The sequence below is a fragment of the Eubalaena glacialis genome, chromosome 6 (genome assembly GCF_028564815.1).
Source record: "Eubalaena glacialis isolate mEubGla1 chromosome 6, mEubGla1.1.hap2.+ XY, whole genome shotgun sequence".
NCBI classification, from domain to species: domain Eukaryota; kingdom Metazoa; phylum Chordata; class Mammalia; order Artiodactyla; family Balaenidae; genus Eubalaena; species Eubalaena glacialis.
In genome coordinates, this window is record NC_083721.1 from 55,727,362 (window position 1) to 55,754,303 (window position 26,942).

At 37.1% G+C, this 26,942-nt stretch overlaps 1 protein-coding gene across 7 annotated transcripts in view; it reads left to right on the forward strand.

Moving 5' to 3' along the window:
* BBX (BBX high mobility group box domain containing) overlaps positions 1-26,942 on the forward strand; it is a 279,825-nt gene that overhangs the window by 184,371 nt on the left and 68,512 nt on the right. For all 7 annotated transcript variants that reach the window (XM_061194151.1, XM_061194153.1, XM_061194152.1 and 4 more), the window contains 3 exons: positions 2,436-2,678; positions 12,774-12,969; positions 17,065-17,132. In XM_061194151.1, the coding sequence (XP_061050134.1) occupies positions 2,436-2,678; positions 12,774-12,969; positions 17,065-17,132 (507 nt within the window). The remainder of the gene's footprint in view (positions 1-2,435; positions 2,679-12,773; positions 12,970-17,064; positions 17,133-26,942) is intronic.

Below are 26,942 nucleotides of genomic sequence, written 5' to 3' on the forward strand. Positions count from 1 at the left end.
CCATATCCTGGTCCAGTGCTAGTGTTGATTTGTTGCAGAGTGTTACTTGGCCTCTGGTGAAAGAAAAATAGGTCCAGATACCTTTTCGTTTTAATTTAATTTATATATCATACATTTATTTATTTGTTTACTTACTTTTTGATTAGTTAATTTAATGAAACAATTATAATATTAGATAGTAGTTAAAAAATTTTTTAATGTTCATACTTGGCAAAACAAAATGTTGGTAATCTGTGTTGGTCCCCTCCCAAGGGTTTTTATTGATCCATGCAGTCTGAAACCACTCATTTACAGGGTTAAATGCACTTTTCTTTTCTTTTTTTTTTTTTAACACGACAGAGCGCATTCTTCATGAAGTGGCCCATACCTTCTTCTGTAACCTTAGATTCCTGTTCTAATCTTTTATATACTGGTACTATTGAGCTGCATATAAGTGTCTGAACTATTGAGCTTTAATCTCTGTTAGTTCCCCATGACTCCCCATTGACTACCCTACATGCTGTGATTCATCTTTCAAAATTTAGCCCAGACCACACCTTTTCTAGGGAGACTTCCCTGTTCTCCTGCCCATCTGCTAGTGCTTCATTACTGCACTGGTTCATTGTTGCAGTCATCATCCTGCTTTTTAATTTATTTGCTTATATATCGTTCTCCTCTCCCCAAACAGTGAGCTCCTTGGGCCAGGATTTGTCTTATTTATCTCAGCTCTTGGCTTGAGTTTTATAATTTAGTAACTGAATCAAAAGTTATTCTTTTCTGAAGGGAAACTATAATTACTTCCTCAACCTACATAATACATTTTCTTATGCCTGATTTTTTTCTGTAGCTTCTTAGTTTCAGAATGCTAAATAAATATTCCTTGAAAACTCAAATCATTTTTAATGATTGTACACATAATGAGGAAGATAAATCTGTTTCCTTCACTGCCAGTAATAATCCCTAATGTATTTCCAAATCAAGTAGCTATGACTTCACGATTGTTCGGTACTATTTGTGTTTGAAGATAATTGATGGTTAATTAAATGCATGTGCAATACTTAATTTAAACTTAAAAGACTTTTTAAAAACATCTAATTGGATTAAGCTAGTGATTTGTCCTAGAGCGTCTGTAACAGTTGCCCAATAAACACGATATAAGAGAACCTGGTTGCCTTATAGTAGTGGTTCTCAAAGTGTGATCCCCAGGCCAGCAGCCTCAGCATAACCTGGCAACTTGTTAGAAATACACATTCTCAAGGCCCACTCTAGACCTACAGAATCAGAAGCTCTGGGAATGGGACTTAATCTGTGTTTTAACAAGACCTCCAGGGATTCCAGTGCCCACTCATATTTAAGAACTACTGCCCTACTGCGTAATGCAGTCTAACAACTACCTCGGTCCTTCTTGATTTTAACTATGAAGCAGCAAGTAAAGAAATGGTTTTAGTAAGCATTCTGGACTTCTGTTCTTGGTTGCACTGTCATATTTTAGCCTTAGAAGATACTTAACAATCCTGTTATATTCTGAGATTCTGTGATCAGAAATGTGCTTTAAGAAATTTAACCTGCAGCCATGCGCAGGAAGTATTGTAAGAGATTGAAAGCAGGAAGACAAGGCCATAGGCAAGAGTGGTACTAGGGCAGTGGCAATGAGAATTACACAGATGGAGAGGATCAGAGCTTTGCAGAAGTCCTTGAAGACCTTGAACGAAATGCTTAGGAAAAGGGAGGATTCAAAACAGATTTTGAAAGTTGAAGCCCTATCACCATTGAATTTCAGTGGACAAGAAAGTGTGATGTCTACAAGCTTGAAAATTTACTATGTAGTTCTTCCTTCAAATAATGTTAGAGGTCTGTTTTGATTTTTACACTAGGAGGCTCCACTTGTGGTATGCACAAAAACATTAAGTAGTCTGTATTAGATTTTTATCTACTTTCATGTTAAACATTTTCATATTATTAGTTGTACAACAGCACATTCCAAAGAGCAGAAAGACAGAACTAATGCTCATGTATCTTATGTGGATATTGTTGTTCATCTTGAGACCCATATATCACAGAATGTGTTGAATCCTTCATTCAATAGTTAGTTAAATACTAATGTTAGACCAGACATTAAGCTCTGCACTGTGTATGAGGAAAATAAGAGAGCTTTTGTCCTCAAAGAGCTCACTGTTAGTGAGAAAAAAATGTAAGCGATTATAACAACAATGTAATATATGCTGTAATACAGACATGCACAGGTTGCTATAGAAACTAAGCAAAAGAAAACATCTTAAGTTGGTTACCAACCACAAACAGTGGTTGATGACTTTTAAAAAATCGTTTTTTTCCCCCAATTTGTAAGTTGTTTAAGTGGAGCTAAGGAAAAATACAATTTGGAAACCAAGACTAATTGTTAAAGCAAAGTTATCCAGGATGTGTTAAACATTTGGCTTTTGTTTTATTGCTAATAGGTTCAACTTCTTGGGGCCGATGGTCTAGAGCAAGATGTTGGTGAAACTGAAGATGATGAATCACCAGAACAGCGAGCCCGGAGACCAATGAATGCATTTCTCTTATTTTGCAAACGTCATCGCTCCCTTGTACGTCAGGAACACCCCAGGCTTGATAACCGAGGTGCTACCAAGATACTAGCTGATTGGTGGGCTGTTCTTGATCCAAAGGAAAAGCAGAAATACACAGACATGGCCAAGGAGGTAGGTTACAGTGACGAGGTTTTATGGTGACTGTGAGCAACCAATCCTGTAACCCCCAGTCAGTAAATTTGGAGTCCGTGCTCAAGGTCTAGCAGCACGAAGGTGAATCCTTGAATCAAGTGTTAAGTGAAGACATACAAGCTTTGTTCCTATCCCTGAGTTCCAAGTCCACCTTGCAAATACTGGTGAGGTGCCAAAAGCAACCTATTACCAAGAAGTTTTTTCTCATTGTGTATATTCCACTGATTGATGTGGGGGATTGATTTTTATGAAGGTGATTTTATTTATTATGAATGGTTTTTGTTTTTAGTTTTTCTAGGAACCCGCTTCTGCTGTCAGAGAATGCCCATAGTAAAGATGACAATATTAATCTAGTTCTGATGCTGAATAGCTTTGTAACCATATCTAAGTCAATCTCTGGGTCTCAGCTTTTCTTTTCTTTTCTTTTCTTTTTTTAAAATATGTTTTTAGAATGAGAAAGTTAGAGCAAAATTTGTATCCCTTCCAGCGCTAATACGTTTTGATTTTGCAATAAATGCAATTATCAAGAGATTTGCCTTGACTTGTTTCTGTAGGTTGTGCAGCATGAATATTTAAAACCAGTAAATGAATGAATGGCAGTGGAACAGGATGTACTGTGATGTGTGCATGCATGTAAACACTGTGTAAGCAATAGTTGGTGAGAAGTATTTCTATGCAGGAAGGCTATTCAGAGAGGTGGGGCATTAATTCCAAAATGTGAGTAAATTTCTTGAAAAATTGTATTCTGGTCTGTTCCTAAAATAATCTTAAATTAATGTGAGTTCATTATGCATTTAAAATGTATTGTCTAATGGATTTAGCAAGTAAGGGGAAAGCAAAGCAATATCATTGTGGTTAAACTTGAAAGGAGTAATTCTGTTTCTTGAGTGTTGCAACTTGCAAATAATCTTGATTCGTGAAAGCCCTAGCCACGCAAACATTTGGTTAAGTTCTATGGAAAGATGAACCAGCAGGGGACAAATACAGAGTCTCAAGTGAGACATTTTATTAGATATCTCAGAATGTAGAAAAACAGTTCTTTCAATTGCTGTGGTTTTATTGAGTTTTTTAACAAGCTAAGATGGAACATAAACATTTCTTATGCAATGTTCAGGGAAATTTAAATCCAGAGTAAATGATTAGCATAGTTGCTATGTAATTAACGATCACATAAGGCTTCAGGAATTAACTATTGTTAAAGACAGGATTTTAACTATGTAGAGCATCTAGAAAATTTAAAATCAATTCCAGTAACCTACATGATTTTAAATGTTGCAGGACATTTTCATGAGCATAACAGTAATTAACAGTAAAATTTTCCTATGAAATAGCTTTAGATCCTTCCATAGTCACGCTTATATGGTAAAACAAACAATTATCTGAAACCTCATAGGGAACTGCACAAACTTCCTATAATTAAACTCTTGAGTTTGTTTTTGGATTACTGTTTTTGGATAACATGCAGCCTGTCTCATGTATACTGTTTGCTTTTTCTTAAATACTGCTACTTTACAAACCAAATAGGTGGCCATTTTTAAGAGGAGGAAGCATTATTTTCATACAGGAATTCCTTTACTAATTACTTAATTAGCTTCACAGTATTTGCCACAGTGGTGAGTAATGAAATCTAAATCTGATAAGGTGCCCCCCACTGCAAACCACTTCAAGTAGAGACCATAACTGGATCTTCCATCTCACAATTTGCCTTGTTGCTCTATGAAATATTGTTTCACTTCTAGTACCAAGTGTGGAAGGTTAAGTTGCTTTGAAAATCCTTTATACAATTGGTTTCTAGGCATAAGTGATATTTGTTTCAACTTATTTACCAAATGGTTTCGAAATTACGTTAAAGTACAGGTAATTGTGCTGGTGCTTTTTGTGTTAATATTGCAGCCTTAATTGAAATGTCAGTTTAATCAACAAAAACTTATTGGGTGGCTTCAATGTACCGGGTCTTAACGATTGTTAGTGATAAATATGGTCTCCGTTCCTCAAGGTCCCCTCTCTCCAGGCAGTCATTTTTAAAACTATTTTTATATGTGTAAACTTGTAATTTTAAACCCCCAATTTAAAATGTGTTCTCTATTAGGAACAAGACATAATCTTGCAGCATAGTTTGCATGTGAGTGTAAATAGTTATGTGATGTTCACCAATATCTATTCTGTCATTACCAATTGAATGAGAAATACTTAATTTTTTCCATTCTCTTCTTGTTTTTAAAATATATTCTTAAAGTAATAATACAACTTTGAAGAGATCATTTTTTTTTAACCTGTTAAAACTTTCTTTGACTCTTCCCTTGCTTTTTGGTTATTTTCTATTTGTGCATCTGGTAAGAGGACATAACCTGTTTTGGGATTTGTTTTTGGTTTCTTGAATTATTTCCCAGTACTGATTGGCATTGTTGAAAAAATGATTGAATGAGGGTTTCATATTCTCTGATGAATCTCATTAGAGCAATAATTAGTTATAAGTAATTTAAAAAATACTGTCCTAAGGATATAACCTGGGTTCTTTTCTTAAATTCAGCAGTGTGCATGATGGTGCAGTGTTGTGGACATTCACAGGCTCTAGCTTCTTCAACTGCCTGTTAGGAGACCCAGAAACAATATTATTTTTCCTTTTAACATTTTCCCTTACAAATGTATGAATATAAGCCTGCATTTTTGACTTGGTTATTGCTGGAAACTTCCACATGTCACTTAAACTAATAGTCATAGTTAATTAATGGACAGTCAATATAGAGGATCACATATGTTGTCCTTCAGGTAGAGCAGAGTCAGTGCAAAGAAGAGGGGAGGACCTGGAAAGTTAAGGCAATTTTGAGTGACCTTTATAATACCCCCTCCTTTGGTTTTTGTAGGATCTGAGGCATGAGGCAGAATGCATGCATTTATTGATTGGTTCATTCCAGACTGGATGTTTTACCTAAGCACAAACATGTAAAGTCAGTTATCCCATTCTTCAGAGCAGGGATCTAAGGCTCTTTGGAGTTAGTATCTTGACCACCTCTACATTGGTGGAGCCTGGGATACTCTTGCCTATTTGACTCTAGCATCCTTTTAGTATATACTGCTCACTTTAGACAGCTGAGAGACTAGAGATTTGAGTAAGTCAGTCAAAAATGGTAACAATAACATGTCGTGGGTCTTACGGGAAGAGTCTGCCTGTGCAGAGGTTGGGGTCAGGTTGAGGGTATTTCAGGAAAGGCTTTATGAAGTTGATAGAATTTGGCGTGGGCTTTGGTACAGGATTCAGAAGAAAGGCAAGGATAAGAGCAGATATGGAAAAGTAAGAAAAATTTCAAGAACAAGAAAGTTTTACCCCAAGCCTGGGGTATTTGTATCAGAGTAACAGGAACCGATGATATAAAGGCAAAAAATCTTGAGAGACTGGCCTGAAAAGTTGGAAGTTCAGTTGTATGTCAATAAAAGAGCTGTGGAATTAAATGCAATAAAATACAGCTTGAAGGGAAACTGTAATAGCCTTTCGTAAATGTTGGTATCTGTTGTCGTCAGTAGTCTAGGAGAGATTATCACCACAAATCTCCATGGGGTCTTTAGTGATCAGTTCTTCCTCCATGTTTCTTCAAGATAAAATTAACGTATTCATTCCCTTGCTTTGATTTCATCAGAAATGTATTCTTCTCCAAAGAAGATTTACCGTCACTTTCTCATGTATTACTCTGAACAGTTTTTGTTAATTATCACATCATGCTTAACAGAATTTGTATTTTTACAAGAATGCTGTGGCATCTTTCATACTACTAAGCTAGAGCAGCACCTCATTTATCCCCACATTCTGGAGAAACAAGTGTTACACAAAAGTGATTTCTAGGTAGATGAAACTTTGCTGTTTCTTTAAACACTCTTATTTTATATATTTATCCTGGAAATTTTATGTAATATTTTGTTTAAATACTTCCTTACTTAAAAATTTCAGAATGCCTGTTGAATTTTTTCTAAATTTCAACCCATTGTTTCTCTACAAGAATAATTTTATAATCTGTAATTTGGTGAGACCTTTGTGAACAATTGAGTTACAGTCATATTTTTATCTGTATATTAAATGATTCTTAACCCTTTTGTTCTTTTGAATTTCCTCTTTGCTTTTCCATGAGTCTTTCTTTTCGGTCCACCCTCAGCTGTCAGTTGACATTTTTTTCTTCTGTCAGCCACTTTGGACTGCCTCTAATGAAATGACTTTACTCTGTGTGGGGTTTTCTGAATATCACTTAATTAGGGGCTCCGCCACTTTGCGGGGAGGTGGGTAGTAAAACCAAAGATTTGGGCTTCATGTTTCCCAGTACTTTTTGTTTCTGAGACCTTTCCCATTCCTGTGTTCCAGATGTCAGGACTTCCTTACTATAAAAAATATTCAAGTGTTTATTTTTGAAATAATAATATCAAGTTTTGAATATTGCTTTATTCTGCCCAGGATTCCATTATAAACATTTGACTCATTTAATCCTAAGAATAATCCCATGAGTTAGATATTATTTTCCGAAAGCTAAGGATGAGGACACTGTGGCCCAGAGGACTTAAGTGACTTATCCAGGGCAGCAAATTAGTAGTAGTAGAGCTTGGGTTCTCATACTTGGCCTTCTCCATTCTGAGACCTTTCTGAGTTTCCACATCTATAAATTGGCAATAAATATGCCTGCCCTCACAGGGTCGAGGTAAGATGCAAATAAGGCATTGTGTGCACAGGCATGGTCTGAAGTTTAAAATGCTATACAAACGTTAGTTGTTCCTGATAAGCAAACTTATGTTTGTTTGTATTTGTTACTTCTTTACCTAGTAATCTTTTACTGTTTTTATTAGGACCTGTTAACACGCTGAAGTGCTACTGAAATACAAAATTAGTCTTTGAAACACAAGAATCAACAAAACTAAAATGCATCATTTGCCCAACTTGGCAGATACTGTCCAATGTGATTAATAATCCCTAACAAAATAGATGTTCCATTAAGTGAGCTAACTACTTGATTTCAGAAACATCAATCCATTTGCTAATTGTTAGTAAACACTACCATTTAAATATTCAAATCAAATAAAATTATAGGGACTTTATAAAGACCCCATAGCTAGTGATAAAAAAAATAGACCTCATAGTGAGTGACATATTGAGAATTTAAACTGTCTCTTAAAACTAATTTTTGGTATTGGTTTCAGATGTTAATATTTGGATTGATTGAGGGACCTAATACTCCAGTATCCTACAGTATATCTTGATTACTTTGGAATTTGTGGTCATTCAAAGGGATGTAGGTAAAAATTAACTTTTGTACTGTTTGAAACATTGCAAATTCATGCCATAAACTATTTTTTAAAGAAAAGGTTTAAAGTGTTTAAGGAAATTAGTAAACCTAAGCGAACACATTTTTTAAAGAAAACATTTTACAATTCAAATTAGTTAACATGAATTATCTATTCATACATTTTCAGAAACGTAGATAGTTTTCTTACCCAGATCCCTATCTACCTTTTAAAATGTACCAAAATTACATTTTAAAAGAAATTCTGAAATTTTTGGTACTTTTAAAATAGTGCTAACTGATTAAACTGACTTTCTCCTCCTTACCCAAATTAGGGAGTAAAATTGTCCTTTAAAAAACTTTATACGTGAAAATGAACTACCATTGCCACAGTAATCCTTACAGGCAATTTAGGCAACCGTATCTGTAGCCAGCTCAGTTTTTCCTTTATGACTTTTCTACAAGAGAACCAAACAATTCCCTGGTCACTTATTCAAGTCACTTTTTGAAGTGTATAGTTTTTACTGGAGTGGCTTTAACGTGAAAGTTTTATAGGTTAATGTATAATTTGAAATATTTTTGTTCTGTTGGAACCGTAAACTTAATTCAGTGTTCTGTCATATAAAAGTCTAATTAATTTTCTTCCTATTAAAATATCTAGTAAGAATAATTCAGATCTAAATGAGAAGTTTTAAAGTTTTGTGAGGGAAAGTTCCTAAAACTAAGGAAGTACAAATCAATGCCACTTCTCAAATATCTTCCTCTCCTCTTCCACCCTGTATAATGTGATTTCTGCCTGCCAATGTGAAAAGGTACAGCTGTCTCAAAATTCATTAGCTGTCTCAAAATTTATTATGCTAGGGATTCACTTAGCCCCCTGCAGAGTTCTAAGATTTAAAAGTGTGTTATAGCTCTTTAAAAATCAGATGATTCCTGTGTAATCTCTCTTTCATAATTCTGGTAGATTTTTTTTTTTTTTATCATGGTGATATTTAACATATTTACACCAGAATCAGCTCTCTTTATTTGTATAGATATTCCCAGGGTCCCTTATTACTGGACCTCACCAGGGTTATCATTCTCTTTCACTCTGTTGAGAAGATCTAGACTGTAATAATAGCTAGAAATACTCCTGGACTTTTTGATACATCCCCTCCCCTCCAATTAGAAACAGACAATTGGAAGACAGTTAATAAGTACATCTCTCCTTAAGGTGCTTTTTAAGATCAGATTTCCCATTCTTATAAATGATCTGCAAAAGTATGTAATGTTGAGACCCAATTTTTAAAAGATTAACATAATAGAGTGTTGTCTTTTGGTGTATAGTAATGCCATTGTCATATATGAAGTAGACAGAATACTGTGACAAAGGGTATGTATTTAATACCATTATTGAATAACAGTGATGTATTATCATTGCTAATGAACTGTGGTAGTAGTTGAGGGTGGACAGAAGGGAGCCGGCATTTACTGAGCATCTTGTGTAAGTCAGGATCTGTGCCTATAAAGTAAATTCACTTAGGTTATCTAATCAGTTGGAAATTTGCAAAAATAAAATAAAATAGGAATTTTTATATTAATGGGAGATTTTAAAAAATCATTGTTTTAGCAGGAGGTTAGTTACCTAGGAGATAGGGCCAGTAGCCTGTGATTGATGTTCTTGGAGGATAACTGAGCTTCCCCTCCCACCCCCGGCATGAAAGCCCTGCCTTGGGGATCTGGATGGGTGGGCCTGTCTCTTTGGTCCTTTCAGTCCTGTGCTGATGGATTTTTGCCCACATGGTTGACCAGATTGCTAATACTTTCACTCAGCTATTTGCTTCAGACTATATATAGTCTTTTTTCATTTCTCCCTTACTCAGCTTTCTCTGTAATCCCTTTCCTAATAACCTCATCACAACAAATGATTAAGCCTTTCTGTTGTCTCTTATAGCTGAATCAGAGCAAGTGATTGATGATGAGCCCAGTTCCAAGGACAGACATCCTCACACGCTGAGGGTTCTTCCTGCCTCCGCCCTCACTTGGTGTTCATACATTGGTTGTGTTGACCTGTATGTCTTTTCATGAATTTACGGCATCTACATCTAAGCTTTAAACTCCTTAAGGACAAGGGCTGTGTGTTATTCTTTTCTCTGTCTCCTACATTCTTAACCCTTTTGCTCAAATATATACTTGATTGAGCTAATGAATGTTGTTTTACATCGAGTTTAAGAATCTGCAAGGTTAAAATTGTAATACATTTATAGAGCATTGACTCTCATAGTGAATTCTCAGTCACCATTTTCCATAAAACCTCACATACTCCAGGCGTTTCTCTTGCCTTTTGTTCTTCAACACATAGGTAGCTTCCCCTTTTACGGACCCTCTGCAAAACCATTTTTCATGCCTGAGCCAGGGGAAAGTCCGTGGACCATGTGTAAGAAGAAGTAATATTTTGATTACTGGTTGTGGATTGTAAACAGTTTGAAGGCAGAGACTCTAATTTATGCTCTTTTAGTCCCCAGTGTCTAACCAGTGTCTGTCACCTAGTTGATCCTCACAGACTATTGAGATGGATATGGGTGGGTGGGTGGGTGGGTAGAATAAGTGCAAGAGAAAGAGATGTTTATGGTCAGTGATTGTCACTGCTTTATGTTATCTTCAGCACAGCTCCACATCATAAGTTAGTTTAAGCTAGCCTTTATTAATACCATCAGTGCTTTTAAAAATAGTTGATGCTGGTAATCATTCATTCATAAGAATGACAGTGTTATCATTTTCACTACACATGTTAATTTTCATCAAAGCAAATTGCTAAGTGATTCTTAGAAAAGGATGTAATATTTACTGGGAAAAATCTTACCTAGCAGATCGACAACATTGGAGGGAAGGAAGGGGACACCTAAGAAACAGAAGAAATCTAAAGGCTAGTGACATCCATCTGTCTAGTCCCATCCGTGACTAGATTTTTTCTTAAAAAACCACCAAAAGTACCCAAAACTTTAAAAATTTCTTATGACAAATATGTTAATTTGTTTGATAGTCTTTTGTTACATTATAGAGTGGTGACCTTTGTCCAAATGACTGTTCATCTGACAGACCAGCTCGTGTGCATTTTGCTGGGACAAAATAATGATGCATGTGCCTGCTGCTTTCATCTCACCCTATCATTTGTCACTTTCCACCTCCAGACAGCAGGCGAGGCTATTTGTCTGCCTCAGCTTAACATGTAAATCCCCCCATGCATGTGAATGTGCTGGGATAGAGTACCTCTTACATTACATTGATACCTCCAAATTTATTCTGTTATGTGATGGTAAATTCTAGTTTACATCTGGCCTTGTATCCCACTTTAATTATTTCTGTAGGAAAAGTAGAACTGTATCTTACTGTGTTTTACGCTTACCTTCCTTCCTCATGTACCTATGTATCAATATGCAGATGTACAGCTTTTAGTTAAAAAAAATTGATTATTCAGAAAATTTGAATTAAAGGTGATTCTTTGGGATGATTCTAAACCATTGACTACTAACATTGCATTATATTATTTACAGTACAATTTTCATTTATATGATTTAAAGTGAAGTGGTGGAAAAAGTTTGTTAGTTGGATTACATATACTTTTCTTACACTAAGGGTAAAGGAACCTTTTTTTTCTTTAATGAGTTAGATAAAAAAGCTATTTTGAGCTTACACTAAATTAATTTTACACACAGAGTGACCACTTTAAAAAGCAAGTTTAGGGGATTGAAAGAATTGTATTAATTAAATAAGGTATCTAACAGTAATATAACATAAAATCATTGAAGAATACATGAAAAATACATTTTATCAGATAACATAACCATTGGCAATATAACATGAATAGCAAGAAATATATTTTTGTTTAATTATTGTCAGGAAAGGGAAAGAAATGGCCGAGTTGGGGAAAAGGGAGAAAACCACAGAAAAATGAAGGCGAAAGGAAGATATTAACAGTGCAGTCTGAAACCTCCAAGTAAAGACATACAGTTTGTGATGGATTAATCTGCAACATCACACATCACAGCTCTCAGCATGTTCACTTTTGAGATCACATGTGCTCATTACAAAACCCTGGGATGTTACCAGGTGCAGCTACACTTTTTAGATGGAAGAATTGAGGCTGAGAAAGGTTGTACAATTTGCTTAATGTTCACAGCTGGCTAATAGCAGAGGTGGGTTTTGAACCCAGGTCATCAGACTCTGCATCCAGTACTCTTTCTTCTACATGGCCCTGCATCTTCAAAGAACTAAAAAGTTCTGCATCAGTTTGCCCTACCTTGTTCCCCTTTTCCCATTCGTGATCTTGGTGCTTTTATCCCACAACTGATTACTTTGCTCTGTTAGGTTTCCCTGCATTTGCCTGTACAGTAAAGCACAGATTTAATTTTTAACATACTTAGCAAATTAAGCAGTGAGCAGAATCAAGTTACTGGCCCTGGTACTGACTCACATTTTGTAAGGTACTTGGTACCTACTTTGAAATAGGTGCTGCTTTACGCACCACATTACGAATAACTCCCTTTCTCTACCAAGGTCAGGTAACTTTTTGGATCCTAAAAAAAAAAAAAGAAGAGGATTAAAAGATACCAAATGTGTTGCCTCTGAACCCTCATCCCACAAATGAACTTTCTAGTAGATAAATTCATGTCTTAGCTCTAAAGCCCTGTACTGAGATTGTCATTCTTCTACAAGGAAAGAACTTACTGAAAGTGTTTTTTTCATTCATTATCTAAATAGAGGAGTAAAGTGAAGGTACTAGAACATTTTCAATCTATGTGTTAATTAAAATGTGTTATCTATTCTTTATTTATAGTATAAAGATGCATTTATGAAAGCAAATCCTGGCTACAAATGGTGTCCTACCACAAACAAGCCTGTGAAATCCCCAACATCCGCTGTCAATCCACGAAAGAAACTATGGGCCTTCCCATCTGACTCTTCAAGAGACTTGCCAAGCCCCAAGAAAGCAAAGACTGAAGAAGTGCCTCAGCTTAACTTTGGGATGGCTGGTGAGTTTAGACACTAATTTCACCTGTTCTTTAAGAACAGGTCAATTCATTTAGGCAGTATTTTTAACAGATAATAGAAAGAGAGAGAAAAGCAAAATTTAACCAGTAGGAAGCAATGGCAAATACGCAGCATAGCTTAAAGCTTTGGAGTATAACATACATAGAATGTGTATATGTAATATAGTTAAAGAAAGGAGGTATAGACCGAGTGGTTGAGTCATTACAAATATGTGTGGATTCCTGACATTGACATTATGGAAAAGCAGACAGCAATGTGGAGATTGTCAAGAGCTCAGGGAATTTTATAATGTAACAAAATAGCTTACACACTCATGCACAGTATTAAGGTGTCCCAGTAAGCACCTTAGTTATCTTGGATACCTAAAAAACCACAGTTATGTAGATTATCTGAGGATATTAAACATCGAAGCCAAGAGTATGAACAACTCCATCACAAATCTGTGATGGATCTGACAGCTGTTTCTTAGAGGGAATTTCCATCCTACCCTCTCTCTGGCCCCCATTCCTGTTACGGGCCAGGCAAATTTAACATTCCAGATGGTCCCATTTGTTATGAGACCTTAATACTCTTTGGGTGGTAAGGAATGCTACAGCATTTATTACCATGAAATAAAGCATTTATATTCACCCTGCAAATGATTCTATCTTCCATGGCTATTATAATACCGTAATCAAGAGAGGAGTTTTCCGGGATGAAATAGGGAGATTGGGCAGGATGCAAGCATTGAAGTTGGTGTTGAGCTATAGGGTTCCTGTTTCATTATTACAAGCAAATTTTCTTTAAGATGAGAGCTCTGAACATTTTGCAAAATGGAAAGCTTGGGAATGGAAGTTAAGCAGTATTGTGATGACACTTCAGTTTTTTAATAGCCAGTAGGCCTAATGAGATTTAACAGTGCAGTGTGTGATTCATGGTATAACAAAGTGTGTGGTGATGTCATATATAAATCTAAGAAATGCAGTCTGATGCAATGGCAGCATTCTGGGGGAACAAAGTCTTCAGGTGATTGTTATGTAAGTGTCTGTAGTATAATTCTAGGTGAGCTTCCAAAATGATGCTTTTGCATATCCCAGAGGAATCAGAATAGAAATCTGTCCTTGTTTTAGCTGTTACTTAGTATAATTTTAGCTTCAACCCACTTGCTAGTAGTCTTGGTGAGCTCTCTAGACTCCCCAGATTGTGTCAGTAAGAGTCTCTTATAAAACATTTTATCATCAGGACCAAATAAGAGGATATTATGACTGGCTTCTAAATAAATTCCTTTGATTAGCATTTATCTTCCATTGCTTTTTCTCCCAGTTCTAAATCTAGATTGGTCTATGTAGGGTTTTTTTTTTTTTTTTTTTGCACACAGTGGCTCTTCAAAAACCAAAAGTAATTGTAGATAAACTACAGAAAGCAGTGAAAGATGTCTGCCTGTAGCACCGTTTCTGACAGTTTATTAATCTACCTGTTATACCTACAAATTCAAAGTGGGACCTAGACTTCAACCAGGATATTTACAAGTCAGCTTTTATTTTTTATTTTTTTAAATTTATTTATTTAATTAATTTATTTATTTTTGGTTGGGTTGGGTCTTCATTGCTGCGCGCGGGCTTTCTCTAGTTGCGGCGAGCAGGGGCTACTCTTCATTGCGGTGCACGGGCTTCTCATTGCAGTGGCTTCTTGTGTTGCGGAACACCGGCTCTAGGCGCGTGGGCTTCAGCAGTTGCGGCGTATGGGCTCAGTAGTTGTGGCTCACGGGCTCTAGAGCACAGGCTCTGTAGTTGTGGTACACGGGCTTAGTTGCTCTGCGGCATGTGGGATCTTCCCGGACCAGGGATCGAACCCGTGTCCCCTGCATTGGCAGGCGGATTCTTAACCACTGTGCCACCAGGGAAGCCCCTACAAGTCAGCTTTTAAAAACAGCATTCTTTAAGCAAAATACAGGAAAGAAGGAAAAACAACTTTCTCGCATTTATCTCATTATATATAAGGGCCTGTGACGGATGTTGGAAATCCATGATCAGAGCCCTTGTTAAGCTAGTGTATAGTGGATAACGTTGGTGTGATGTTCCTTTTTAACACAATGAAAGCAAATTAATTTGCCTTTAATTGAAACATGGTGCTTAGCTGTTTAAATCTAGGGGATACTATAGGGCTTTTAGAGGCCAGTTTATGCTTTTCCTCAACATGGAATCTCATTTTGTTTTGTTTTCCCAATAGTCCTTGTCACATGACATTTTGCATTTTGAATAACCCCAAAGCAGTCAAGTGTATGATTTCCAAGGAGGGAAAGCTATGTAGAATTTAGTTTAGTAGAAGCCCTCTCGATGAAGGGAAAGCATGCTATTTATATAAATATATTTTTGATATATCCAAATAACATTATATAAGTATAAATTAATATAAAAGATGATGATTTCTTGTCTGTGTTTTAGTATCTATACAGCAAAGTCATATTGGTATATAACTTAAATAAATTATCATGGAAGTATGTTCCTATTTTACTTTATAATTTGAACTAACACATTTTTATCTTTATTAGAATGCAGTTACGCAAGCCTCCTGATCTCTAGAATGGCAGCTGCAAAAGTATTTAGCTGCCCAAAGAACCAAAGTACACCTTTACTTTCTGCTAAATTCATTTCTCTCTCCTGATTTTTATTTGCCAGTAGATTTACGTGTCTCTTTTAGCAGCCAAAATAGTTCATAAACTTAACATTTAATTAAGGATGGACTCTTAAAACAACAACAAAGTCTTATTTCAGCAAACCAGCTCATGTTCCTCTGTGTATTCCTATGTGGCTACCTTCCAATATGGAGCGTTTTGTGACCACCTGATTGTTTGGTGACATATTTTCCCCTCTACTAAGCCGTTCGTTCGTTTGTTCCTTCCTTCCTTCCTTTCTTCCTTCCGCCCTCCCTCCCTCCCTCCTTCCTTTCCCTCCCTCCCTCCCTTCCTTCCTTCCCCTCAGATTCTTTTTTCAAAAAAAAATTTTTTTTTTTAATTTGACTGTATGTAAGATGTAGTCAGAGTTGCTTCATGAGTTCCTGAGACAGATTGTATTCAAAGATGTACTTAAGGGCATATCTTTAAACAAAAAAATCAAAAAAGAAAGAGAAGAGAGACACCTTAATGTCTTCAGGCAACACTATGCCCGATCCTCATTTTGAATTGTAGAGAGATTACTAAAATAAAAAGTGCCTTTATTGAGGACCAATATGCACTGGGATAAGCACTGACTTAGGCAGTTTCAGATATGTTAGTTCATTGAAGTTCTGAAATTTAATTCATTTAAGACAACCTTAAAGTCTATAGGTTTCTTATTGTCTGTACTTTCCTTGTTTAGATATAATCCTGGGTCATAGATCTACCAGTTTGCTTTCATTTTCTCTTTCTTTTTCTGTTGATTATTGAAGGAATGAAAACAAAGACCTTTGGTAATATAAAAAGGGTTCATTTTCAATGTTAAAGGTATTTCGAGGCCTTTCAAGGAAGGGCCTAACTGTACCCCTAAGATTTAAGATGTTATAAATACATCATTGTTTAATTTAAATTTGTTTTTGAAAGTTTTAAAGAAAGAATATTTGAACAAAGCCCACTAGATTTTTGGAGTCCCGTTTGTAAAATACCTCCCTGTTCTCTAGTTCCTCTGATGGCCTTGTTCTTTTTATCAGCCCTGATATCATGTGGCAGAAATAACAATTTGAGAATAACAAAATCTCAAGTTTCTTAGAAGACAAGTATAAACACTCTTTCGTTTAAAAAAAAAATCCATCCAAACTCGCCATGCGGTAAGGAAAGAAGCATCACATTGGGAGATAATTCATGTTATAAACAGCTGTGGTATTGAAGAAAGTATTTTGTTGGAATGGTGGACAACAGTAGTATTTTAAAAGCCCACAAAAGTATGAGTACTAAGCACATGTACCCCAGGTTTTTCCTTCATAAAGAGTTTCAGAAGTTTTCTATAATAAGTTACATGTGGTTCTGTTGGATTTCTGATTGCTAGTCTTTGTATTTTTCGACTCTGGATTATATGTACTTCATGGTTATGAATTGATGATTTACTTGTTTTTGACTTATTTAGATCCTACTCAAATGGGAGGCCTGAGCATGCTGCTTTTAGCTGGAGAACATGCTCTTGGTACACCAGAGGTAAGTGGTCCCTCATCCCTCTCCACTCTGCTCCTGCTGGGGGTTGAGGACACAGACATTTGTGTTCTGTTCACACTGTTAGTTCTACAGTTTCACTTTTTACAGCTCATGAATAACCTCTGCTTTTAATTGTTTTCATTAAGATCTCTATGTGCATTATATTGTGCCTTGAGGGTAACAGAGTGGGGTACATAAACCCAAAAGGACACAAACACAAGTCAGGTGCAGATTTTGAGGTTCCCTGAGCATAGGAGTAAGACTTGCAATGTACAGATAATTAGCATTTGCCATGACTGTGTCATGGGGTCCATAGGGTGGATCCTATGATTCATTCATTCTATTCATAACATTCTCTGCTTTTGTGATGTTCTCATGAGACTTGCTAGTGAAAAGATGAGAGTTAAAAAAAGCATTGAAACTCTCAGTCTCTCTGGTACCTGAATAAATTCAAACTCCTGTTTTTGGAAATCAGGAAACATGGCATTCCAAGATTGCTTATTTTTTAAAATGGAAAATGAAAAAGGACCCAGGCCCTTATGACCTTGGTTTCATTTTTTATTCCCTTGTATTGTTATTGGGCTGTTTTTGCTAAATATTTTTAAGTATGGTTTTGATAGGCAGGTAGTATCCGGTAGCCATGCATAGTTTGCATTTGTGGAATTCCTCTATTTTCCAGACCCATTTAACAGAGGCCAGATGCAGTGACCTGCAGATCATATTATTTTACCAAACTCAGGTCCTTGAGCTGGAAGTTTTTCAATCCCCAACCAGAGTTGCTATTTAGGACAAAATAGCAATTTTATTGCATATATATATTTTTTTCTTTCTTTCTTTCTTTTGTTTTTTAAGTCGTGTGCGTGCTATATGGATTACAGTTGAAGTCTATTCAGATAATCGTTTTAGAGGATACCGCATAAGATATTTACATCACAAAAGGTTTTTATTATTTACAGTTTATATTTGGGATCCACAGTAGTTGACCATATGTTCAATTTGATTTAACTTTTTATTTCTATTCAATTCAGTGTAGCAATAAATGTATAAATTTGGTGGACTGGTAGTTATTTACATTGTACTAATCTTTAGCTAGAAAAAGTGAACATGTCACTTTGTACCTTTGCATACTCATTATTCAGCATGTTTGTACTTCCTCACACAATAGCCTTCTCTGGCATCATTTTACTTTCTAACACATGGCTGCTCCCTAACAGCAATCAGACTAACTCTCACTTGGGTGTAGAGTATCCCAAGCATGTTCCCACAGGTGAATGTTGGAGTAGTAATGCGCATTTGACCTTTCAACACAGTCTGACTCATGATTTCCAAGAATACACTGTATTGTGAAAGTCAGTATCATCTTTTCTAACAGATAAGATAATATTGGAGTTTTCTTCCCAATATCTATTAGCATTCCTTTTAACTTTCAGGAAAAATGTAAACAAATAAACATCTAAGAACTTACAGATAGATGCTATCTATCAGTAAATGCTAGTCAAAGAAAGGAATACTTTTTTTCTTTGATTAAAGTTTGTCTCTTGGGCTCTTTTTAGTAAATAGCTCTTCTCACAGCTTTTAAGGACAGCAGAGTTTGACACAAGCAGGTTAAACCATGCATTGGTCAGCCTTCCATTTCTGATGAAGGGGAACTGTTTTGAAAATTCTCAAGCTAAAGAAATAAAGTTAAATGGCTTAAAGAGGTAAACCGTACAGGAGAAGGGAATTTATGCTAATGAAGAAGTTGCCAGCACTTAGGTCTTTAAGAACCACTTCTAAGAATACAACTCTTTCTTCATAATCCCTACTTTTCATCTCAGATATATTTAGGTCATTATTGAAAATAATCTTGAGATACTGAAATAATAAAGCAGCAAAATTTGTATAAAATAATGCTGTCTCTAAATATAATTAGTTTGAGAGTTTATGTCATAGGTATCAGTAGATTTCATTTAGCACCTAATTTCTATGCAATGTCTTATTCCAAATATGTAGACATGGTCATTAGAACTTTGGGGGCTTATGTACATTGGCAGATGACAAATACAGTGAATACGTACTTATATTTTTAAAAGAAAATTATAAATATAATGAGATAAGGAGAGAAGTATAGAAATTTCATGCTTCTGACATTTGGAACAATTACTGTGAAGTCTGTGTATACTATTAGGTAGGACCAGTCAAATAAAGTGACATTTTACAAAAATTCTGCCACGGAGGAGGTCTAATCGTAATGGCTTTTTAAAATGCCACGAGAAAATTCTTATTCTGAAATATTTAAAGGGAGATTTTCCTTTGTTCAATAGTCTAAAACCTAATCACATAGAAAAAGTCCTCAAAAGTCTATTTTTTTAATATAGAAAATTTAATATAGGTAATAGCTGTATTTTTAAAAACTGTTCTAGAAGGTAGAGAGGCTTGCTGTTACGGGAACAGTAAAATTCCAGGTTAAAAGCTTCTTTGGCCTGTACAATTTTCCAGATCTACATGTGATGTGCTCTTAGGGTTTTCAGAGAGAAATTATATGTTCTTGAGATAGCAGTGAGCAAATAATAACATGAAAAATGTTTGAGTTTTCTCCTTTTTTTCTCAGTCTTCTGATTAACTCTGAATCTGCCACAGTAGATATTTGGCGTTATCAGGTCAACATTTTTATATGCTACTGTTATTAAGCCAAGCTTGGTTCTGTAATTTGTGTCTCTGATGAATAAAAGGGATAAAAATTGCATTTATAGTTTGATTCTTTTTCACATAAATGATCAGTCCTGTATTTTCTTTATACCCAGAGTACGTTGAAATGCGTTACATATTTGGGATAAATTTTAAAAAGCAGTGTTTGTTATTAAAGAGTTTATGGATTAAAGAACCAAAATAAATGTATGGGCATACCTCATTTTATTGCAGATACTGCATTTGCAGATATTGCATTTTTTACAAATTGAAGGTTTATGGCAACCCTGCGTCCAGCAGGTCTATTGGCAACATTTTTTCAACTGTATTTACTCGCTTCGTATCTCTGTGTCACATTTTGTTAATTCTTGCAGTATTTCAGACTTTTCCTTATTATTATATTTGTTATGGCGGTCTGTGATCAGCGATCTTTAATGTTACTATTGTAATTTGGGGAGGGGGTGCTACATATCACACCCATAGGAGACAGCGAACTTAACTGATAAATGTTGTGTGTGTTCTGACTGCTCCACCAACCAGCAGCCCCCCCTCCCCCTCGTCTCTCCCCCTTCTCAGGCCTCTCTATTCCCTGAGACACAACAATGTTGAAATTAAATCAGTTAATCACTCTACACTGGTCTCTTAAGTGTTCAAGTGAAAGGAAGAGTCACATGTCTCTCACTTTAAATTGAAAGCTAGAAATGATCAAGCTTAGTGAGGAAGGCATGTCGAAAGCTGGGAAAGGCTGAAAGTGAGCCCTCTTGCACCAAACAGCCAAGTTGTGAATGCAAAGGAAAAGTTCTTGAAGGAAATTAAAAGTACTATTCCATTTAACACACGAATGATAAGAATGTGAAACAGTCTTATTGCTGATATGGAGAAGTTTTAGTGGTCTGGTTAGAAGATCAAACCAGACACAACATTCCCTTAAGCCAAAGCCTAATCCAGAGCAAGGTCATAACTCTGTTCAATTCTGTGAAGGCTGAGAGAGGTGAGGAAGCTGCAGAAGAGAAGTTTGAAGCCAGCAGAGGCTGTGAGCCTCTTAAAGCTCTGTTCATGAGCTTTAAGAAAAGGTGCCATCTCCATAACATCAAAGGGCAAGGTGAAGCAGCAAGTGCTGATGTAGAAGCTAGAGCAAGTTATCCCAAAGATCTAGCTAAGATACTTCATGAAGGTGGCTACACTGAACAACAGATTTTCAGTGTAGATGAAACAGCCTTCTATTGGAAGAAGATGCCATCTAGGGCTTTCATATCTAGGGAGGAGAAGTCAACGTCTGACTTCCAGGCTTCAAAAGACAAACCCACGCTCTTGTTAGGGACTAATGCAGCTGGTGACTTAAATTGAAACCAGTGCTCATTTACCATTCGGAAAATCCTAGGGCCCTCAAGAGTTAGGCTAAACCAACTCTGCCTGTGCTGTATAAGTGGAGCAGCAAAACCTGGATGGCAGCATATCTGTTTATAACGTAGTTTACTGAATATTTTAAACCCGCTGTTGTGACCTACTGCTTAGAAAAGAAGATTCCTTTTAAAATATTACTGCTCATTGACAATGCACTTGGTCATCCAAGAGCTCTGATGTAGATACACAACGAGACTAATGTTGTTTTTATGCCTATTAACACATCCATTCTGCCACCCATGGATCAAGGAGTCTCTTCGACTTTCAAGTCTTATTATTTAGGAAATACATTTTGTAAGGCTGTAGCTGCCATATATAGTGATTCCTCTGATGGATCTGGGCAAAGTCAGTTAGTTGAAAACCTCCTGGAAAGGATTCACCATCCTAGATGCCATTAAGAATGTTTGCGTTTCATGGGAAGAGATCTAAATATCAACATTAAGGGAATTCCCTGGCGGTCCAGTGGTTAGGACTTGGCGCTTTCACTGCCAAGGCCTGGGTTCGATCCCTCGTCGGGGAACTAAGATCCCAAAAGCTGTGCAGTGCGGCCAAAAAAATAAAAAAACAAACAAAAAAATAAACATTAACAGGAGTTGGGAAAAAGTTCCAACCCTCATGGATGACATTGTGGGGTTCAAGACTTGCATGGAGGAAGTAACTACAGATGTGGTGGAAATAGCAAGAGAACTAGAATTAGGAGCTGAAGATGTGACTGAATTGCTTCAATCATGATAAAACTTTAACAGATGGGGAGTTGCTTCTAATGGAGCGAAGAAAGTGGTTTCTTGAGCTGGAATCTACTCCTGGTGAAGATGCTATGAAGATTGTTGAAATGACGAGAAAGGATTTACAGTGTGACGTAAATTTAGTTGATAAGTAGTGGCAGGGTTTGAGAGGATTGACTCCAATTTTGAAAAGTTCTGCTGTGGGTAAAATGGTATCAAACAACATTGCATGCTGTAGAGAAATCGTTCGTGAAAGGAAGAGTCAATTAATGTGACAAACTTCATTGTTGTCTTATTTTAAGAAATTGTCACAGCCTCCCTAACTTTCATCTACCACCAACCACCCTGACCAGTCAGCAGCCATCAATGTCGAGGCAAGACCCTCCATCAGAAAAAGGATGACTCATTGAAGGCTCAGATGATAGCATTTTTTAGCAAATAAGGCATTGTAAAATTAAAGCATGTCCTTTCTTTTTTTTAGGTATAATGTTATTGTACACTTAATAGACTACATTATAGTGTAAACATAACTTATATACTCTGGAAAACCAAAAACTTTGTGAGACTAGCTTTATTGCAGTATTCACTTTTGATTGTGGTGGTCTGGAACCGGACCCGCTGTATCTCCGAGGTTTGCCTGTATTGAGCAACACAGCCATCAGGGAGTGACACCCTACACCCCCCCCCCCCCACACACACACTCAAAATAGCAGCCTAAGCTTGTCTCTACTGACACCCAGTGAAATGTAAGCATAGAAGTCTTGTTAGGAAACAACCCCATAATAGTGAAGGAAATGGAAACGAGTGTTTCCAATGAATATGAGATTTTAGCAAACAGAAGCTGAAAAACAAATGAAGCTTTTTAATCAAGAAAGTATGCTATAAGCTTAAAATATGCTAACCAGGGGGCTGTAGAGAGCCAGTCCATTCTACAGTGTCTAGCAGCTTAAGTGAACACTTTTCCTTTTTACTTTAAAGCAACAAGAAAGAAAAAATAGAAGAAATAAAAGTAATAATGTTCACATCAAACTCTGGGAAGAGCTAAAGAGAAGGCAGTTAGTTACATTGAGTTAAGCCTTTATGATTCATATCGGTGAGTTACTATCTGAAGATGAAAATGTAATAAAGTATAAGTATTTGATCTAGAATTTCTAGAAGTAATCTCCAGGACTGAAAATTTCTATAGTGTTATATTTTTAACTTATTTTAATAAAAATGTAAATCTAAATTAAATTTAAAAAATAAAGGCAGGGAGTGATACATTTCAGAAATGGAAGGGGAGATTATTCAACACATAATATATAGAGCAGCTTGGAATAATATTGGAAAGGTCGACATTTCAGTATTGGACCTAAGTGAGCACCAGAAAGTCATCTTGGCTAAAACAGAAAAGATGGTTTGGGGAATAAAAGAAAATAAGAAAAGTTAGGCAGAGTAATCTTGGCTGATGACAAGGTTTGACGGTATCAATATCTATTTAGTTGAATGAATGAACTGAAGGCAAACTTTCAGATGTTCGGGAAGTAATATTAGACCTGGGTCTGTGATTTTAGAATGCCTAGTTCTTTTGTTGGAATGAAGAGATATGACAGTAGAGTTATGATCAAGCCACGTTTTTCTTTGCCTTCCATCCTGTAAAATGGAACTAATAATACCCACTTGTTTTTCTCTTTCTGACTTACTTCACTCTGTATGACAGAGTCTAGGTCCATCCACCTCACTACAAACAACTCAATTTCATTTCTTTTTATATACACTACCAAATATAAAACCGATAGCTAGTGGGAAGCAGCCGCATAGCAAAGGGAGATCAGCTGGGTGCTTTGTGACCACCTAGAGGGGTGGGATAGGGAGGGTGGGAGGGAGGGAGACGCAAGAGGGAAGAGATACGGGGATATATGTATATGTATAACTGATTCACTTTGTTATAAAGCAGAAACTAACATACCATTGTAAAGCAATTATACTCCAATAAAGATGTTAAAAAAAAAAAATAATACCCACTTGCTTCTAACTCCTAAGACATCTATGAAGATTAATTAAATAAAACCTGTAAGGCATTTTCACCTCTCCTGAAAAGCATTCTTGTAGGTACCTAGAATTATTACCATAATTTATTCTTGGTATTTCATACTTGACTTGAAAGCTGATATTATGTCAGGCTATTACTCCTACAGGCTACAGTATGTTTTACCAGCGGCGTATTCACATTGAACAAATAATCTGTTCAAGGTTGTGTAGCTATGAAGTGACAGAATTAGGATTTGAACCCAGGGGGACTAGCTTCAGTCTTCATATAGCCTACAGGGACCTTTGTGATTCAGTCCCCACCCACCTGACCTCAACTCGGGCCACTTATGCAGTGATGTCTGCACCCTTACGCAGCCATTTCATGAGGGCTTTCTGGGGACCAAGCACCGTACCAAGCACTTACTCTGATTATCTCATTTCATCCTTCCATGAGCCTTAAGAGGTTGGTTTATTATTCCCCATTTCATAAATGAGGAAACTAGGCTAGAGAGGTTAAATAGCCTGTCTAAGGTCATAGAGCAAGAAAGTCATTATACTAGGATTTAAACCTGTATATTTTCCATTAAGTAATGAGATGGGTGAAATCTAAGATAGAGAAAAGGTGATAATACCAATACTTGTTAATGAATATGTCTATATTTAAAACACTGTGAGTTTTAAATTTAAAACAAATACAGATTTTTGATAAAATTGAAAGTTTTCCCCTTATAATATCTGATATCAGTGAAGTGGGGAAAATTATTTTACTGCCTGTTGGTACATTTGAGCTAGTTTGACATGTGCCTCTCTTAGGCTACTATATTTGACTACTCCAGGATGCTTAAATCCACTGAATTCCAACCCTACCCCCAACTCTTGCCCCCGTCTCACTGAAGCTGTTAATTTCCCTTCTCACAGTTTTATAGCTTTTAAACATATTTTGTGAGGAAATACTATACTTAAATTTTACATTAAATAGGCTCTTTGAGCTTTCTCAATCCCGGGTGGAAACCTCTCCTTTTTATGTCACTGCTCACTGCCCACTTTGGCCGGAACTGCCCATCCAGCCCAGCCTCTTCCATCTCTCAGCAGTGGGGCTCAAAGCCCAGAGAATCAAGTCCTTCTACCCAACCTGATTGGCAAGCATCTGTCCTCGTTGAGTTCCTAGGCCGCATTGCTCAAGACAGTGGTGAACTCACATGATCTCCTCGGTCTCCCAGAGATGGTGGGAAGGGGTAGTGGGGAAGGTGGGCAACAAGTGAGCGGGAAAAGAAAGAGGAGAATAGAGAACAAGAAGGTAAACGAGAAGGGTGGTACTGTTGCTGCTGCGTTGTCGTTGAGAGCATGTTTGTATACACGACTGCATTCTGTTCTCACAGTGTCCTGTGAAGACATCAGTAGCGTTGTTACCTGTTTAATCAGATGAGGAGACTGAGGCAGGAAGATGGCTGTGGTTTGTCTCAACTACTATGGCAGTTTGTAGAGGTGACCTGGAGTCTGTCCTGGACTTCCATCCTAGTGGTCTGCCACACGGCTTAGAATGATAGGAAACTTGACTCTGGTAGCCCTGGTGCCCTGAGAAAAACCAGGGACTTATCCTTCCTCTCCGCCAAATGACTTGACTTACATTCTAATTTTGAGGAGCTCACAGCTCTATGCGGCGCTATTGGGTTGTGCTCCTCAGGGTGGCCCCGTTCTCTCTCAACTGTAGCCCAGTCCTAGTGTCTGCCAGTCAGGTGCGCTGCTGCTTTAGTCCTCAGGTGCTCCTTAACCTCATTTAGGTTTAATTAAGAGTGGCTTCATTTTAGTCCTTAAGTAGGTTTTGAAGGACTAACTTGTATGTAATATACTTACACTGAATTCACCTGTGTTTAAAAGCCCAAGTCCATTTCAGAGCTTCATTTAACATCTCATATTAAATGCAAATTAAGTGATCACTCAGGTCCTCCGTTATAGAAGGATACCTGGCAAAAGCTGCCAATTGTAGGAAAGCCTGGGCCAGGCTGAATGAGGGTGAGAATCAGATCACTGGGCCTTGGAGTCACACAGGATCTTTGTCCTTGAACTCTGAAATGGAATCCTCTACCCCCAACCCCTCTCCTCCGGAAGAAGACAACCCCGCCTTACACCGCTGCCTAAACAGTCTTCCTTCTCTCATATTCGCTGTTACGGGGAAAGGGTTTAACTTACCTTAGGAACACTGGCACTGACTGACCCCTCTCCCTCCGCCCTGACACCTTTCCAGGCAATTACTGAGCCCTGGCAAATGCCATCTCTGATTTAATTGGGGCCCCGCATCTCAGCTGGATTATTTCCTTAACCTTCTAATTGGTCTCTTGCCTCCAGTCACTCCCCAACCAAGGTCATCCTGCACTCCACTGACAGAATTATTTAACTACACATCTCTCATCATGCCGCTCCTCTGACTGAAAACCTTGACTGACTCCCCATTGCCTCCAGCCTAATTTTCAGACTTCTTAACCCAGCATTCAGGTCCCTCTCAGTCTGATTCATCTCCCACTGCACTCCCGGGCATCTCAGGCTTCAGCCACACAGGGAAAGTCACTGCTTCTCACACACACAGGGCACTTCCTCCATGCTTTTCCTCCTGCTGTGACCACATCCTTTCCACAATTCTGGTGTTCCTTCTAGGGAGATCTCAGATGCTACTTACCTTACTTCTTCCATCTGTCCCCAGAAAGAATGAAGGCTGCTTCTCTGTCCTCCCACAGACCTTGTAATATTCTACCAAGAGGCACGTCCGTTCTTAATGTGTAGCTGTCTCCTGCATTGAAATGCAAGCAACTTAACGGCCAGACACATCCCCTTAGTCTCATTTTATTCCCCAGCATATAATGCACACAAGTGGGATGTAAGCTTCTTGAAAGAGAGCAGCAGTCTTTGTGGCTGGTATGTAATGGGTGTTTATTGAATGTTTGTTGAAGGAGTGAGTAATCAGTAAATGTTTAAATTAGCAAGAGCAGGGGTGTGGAGTTCAGATACAACC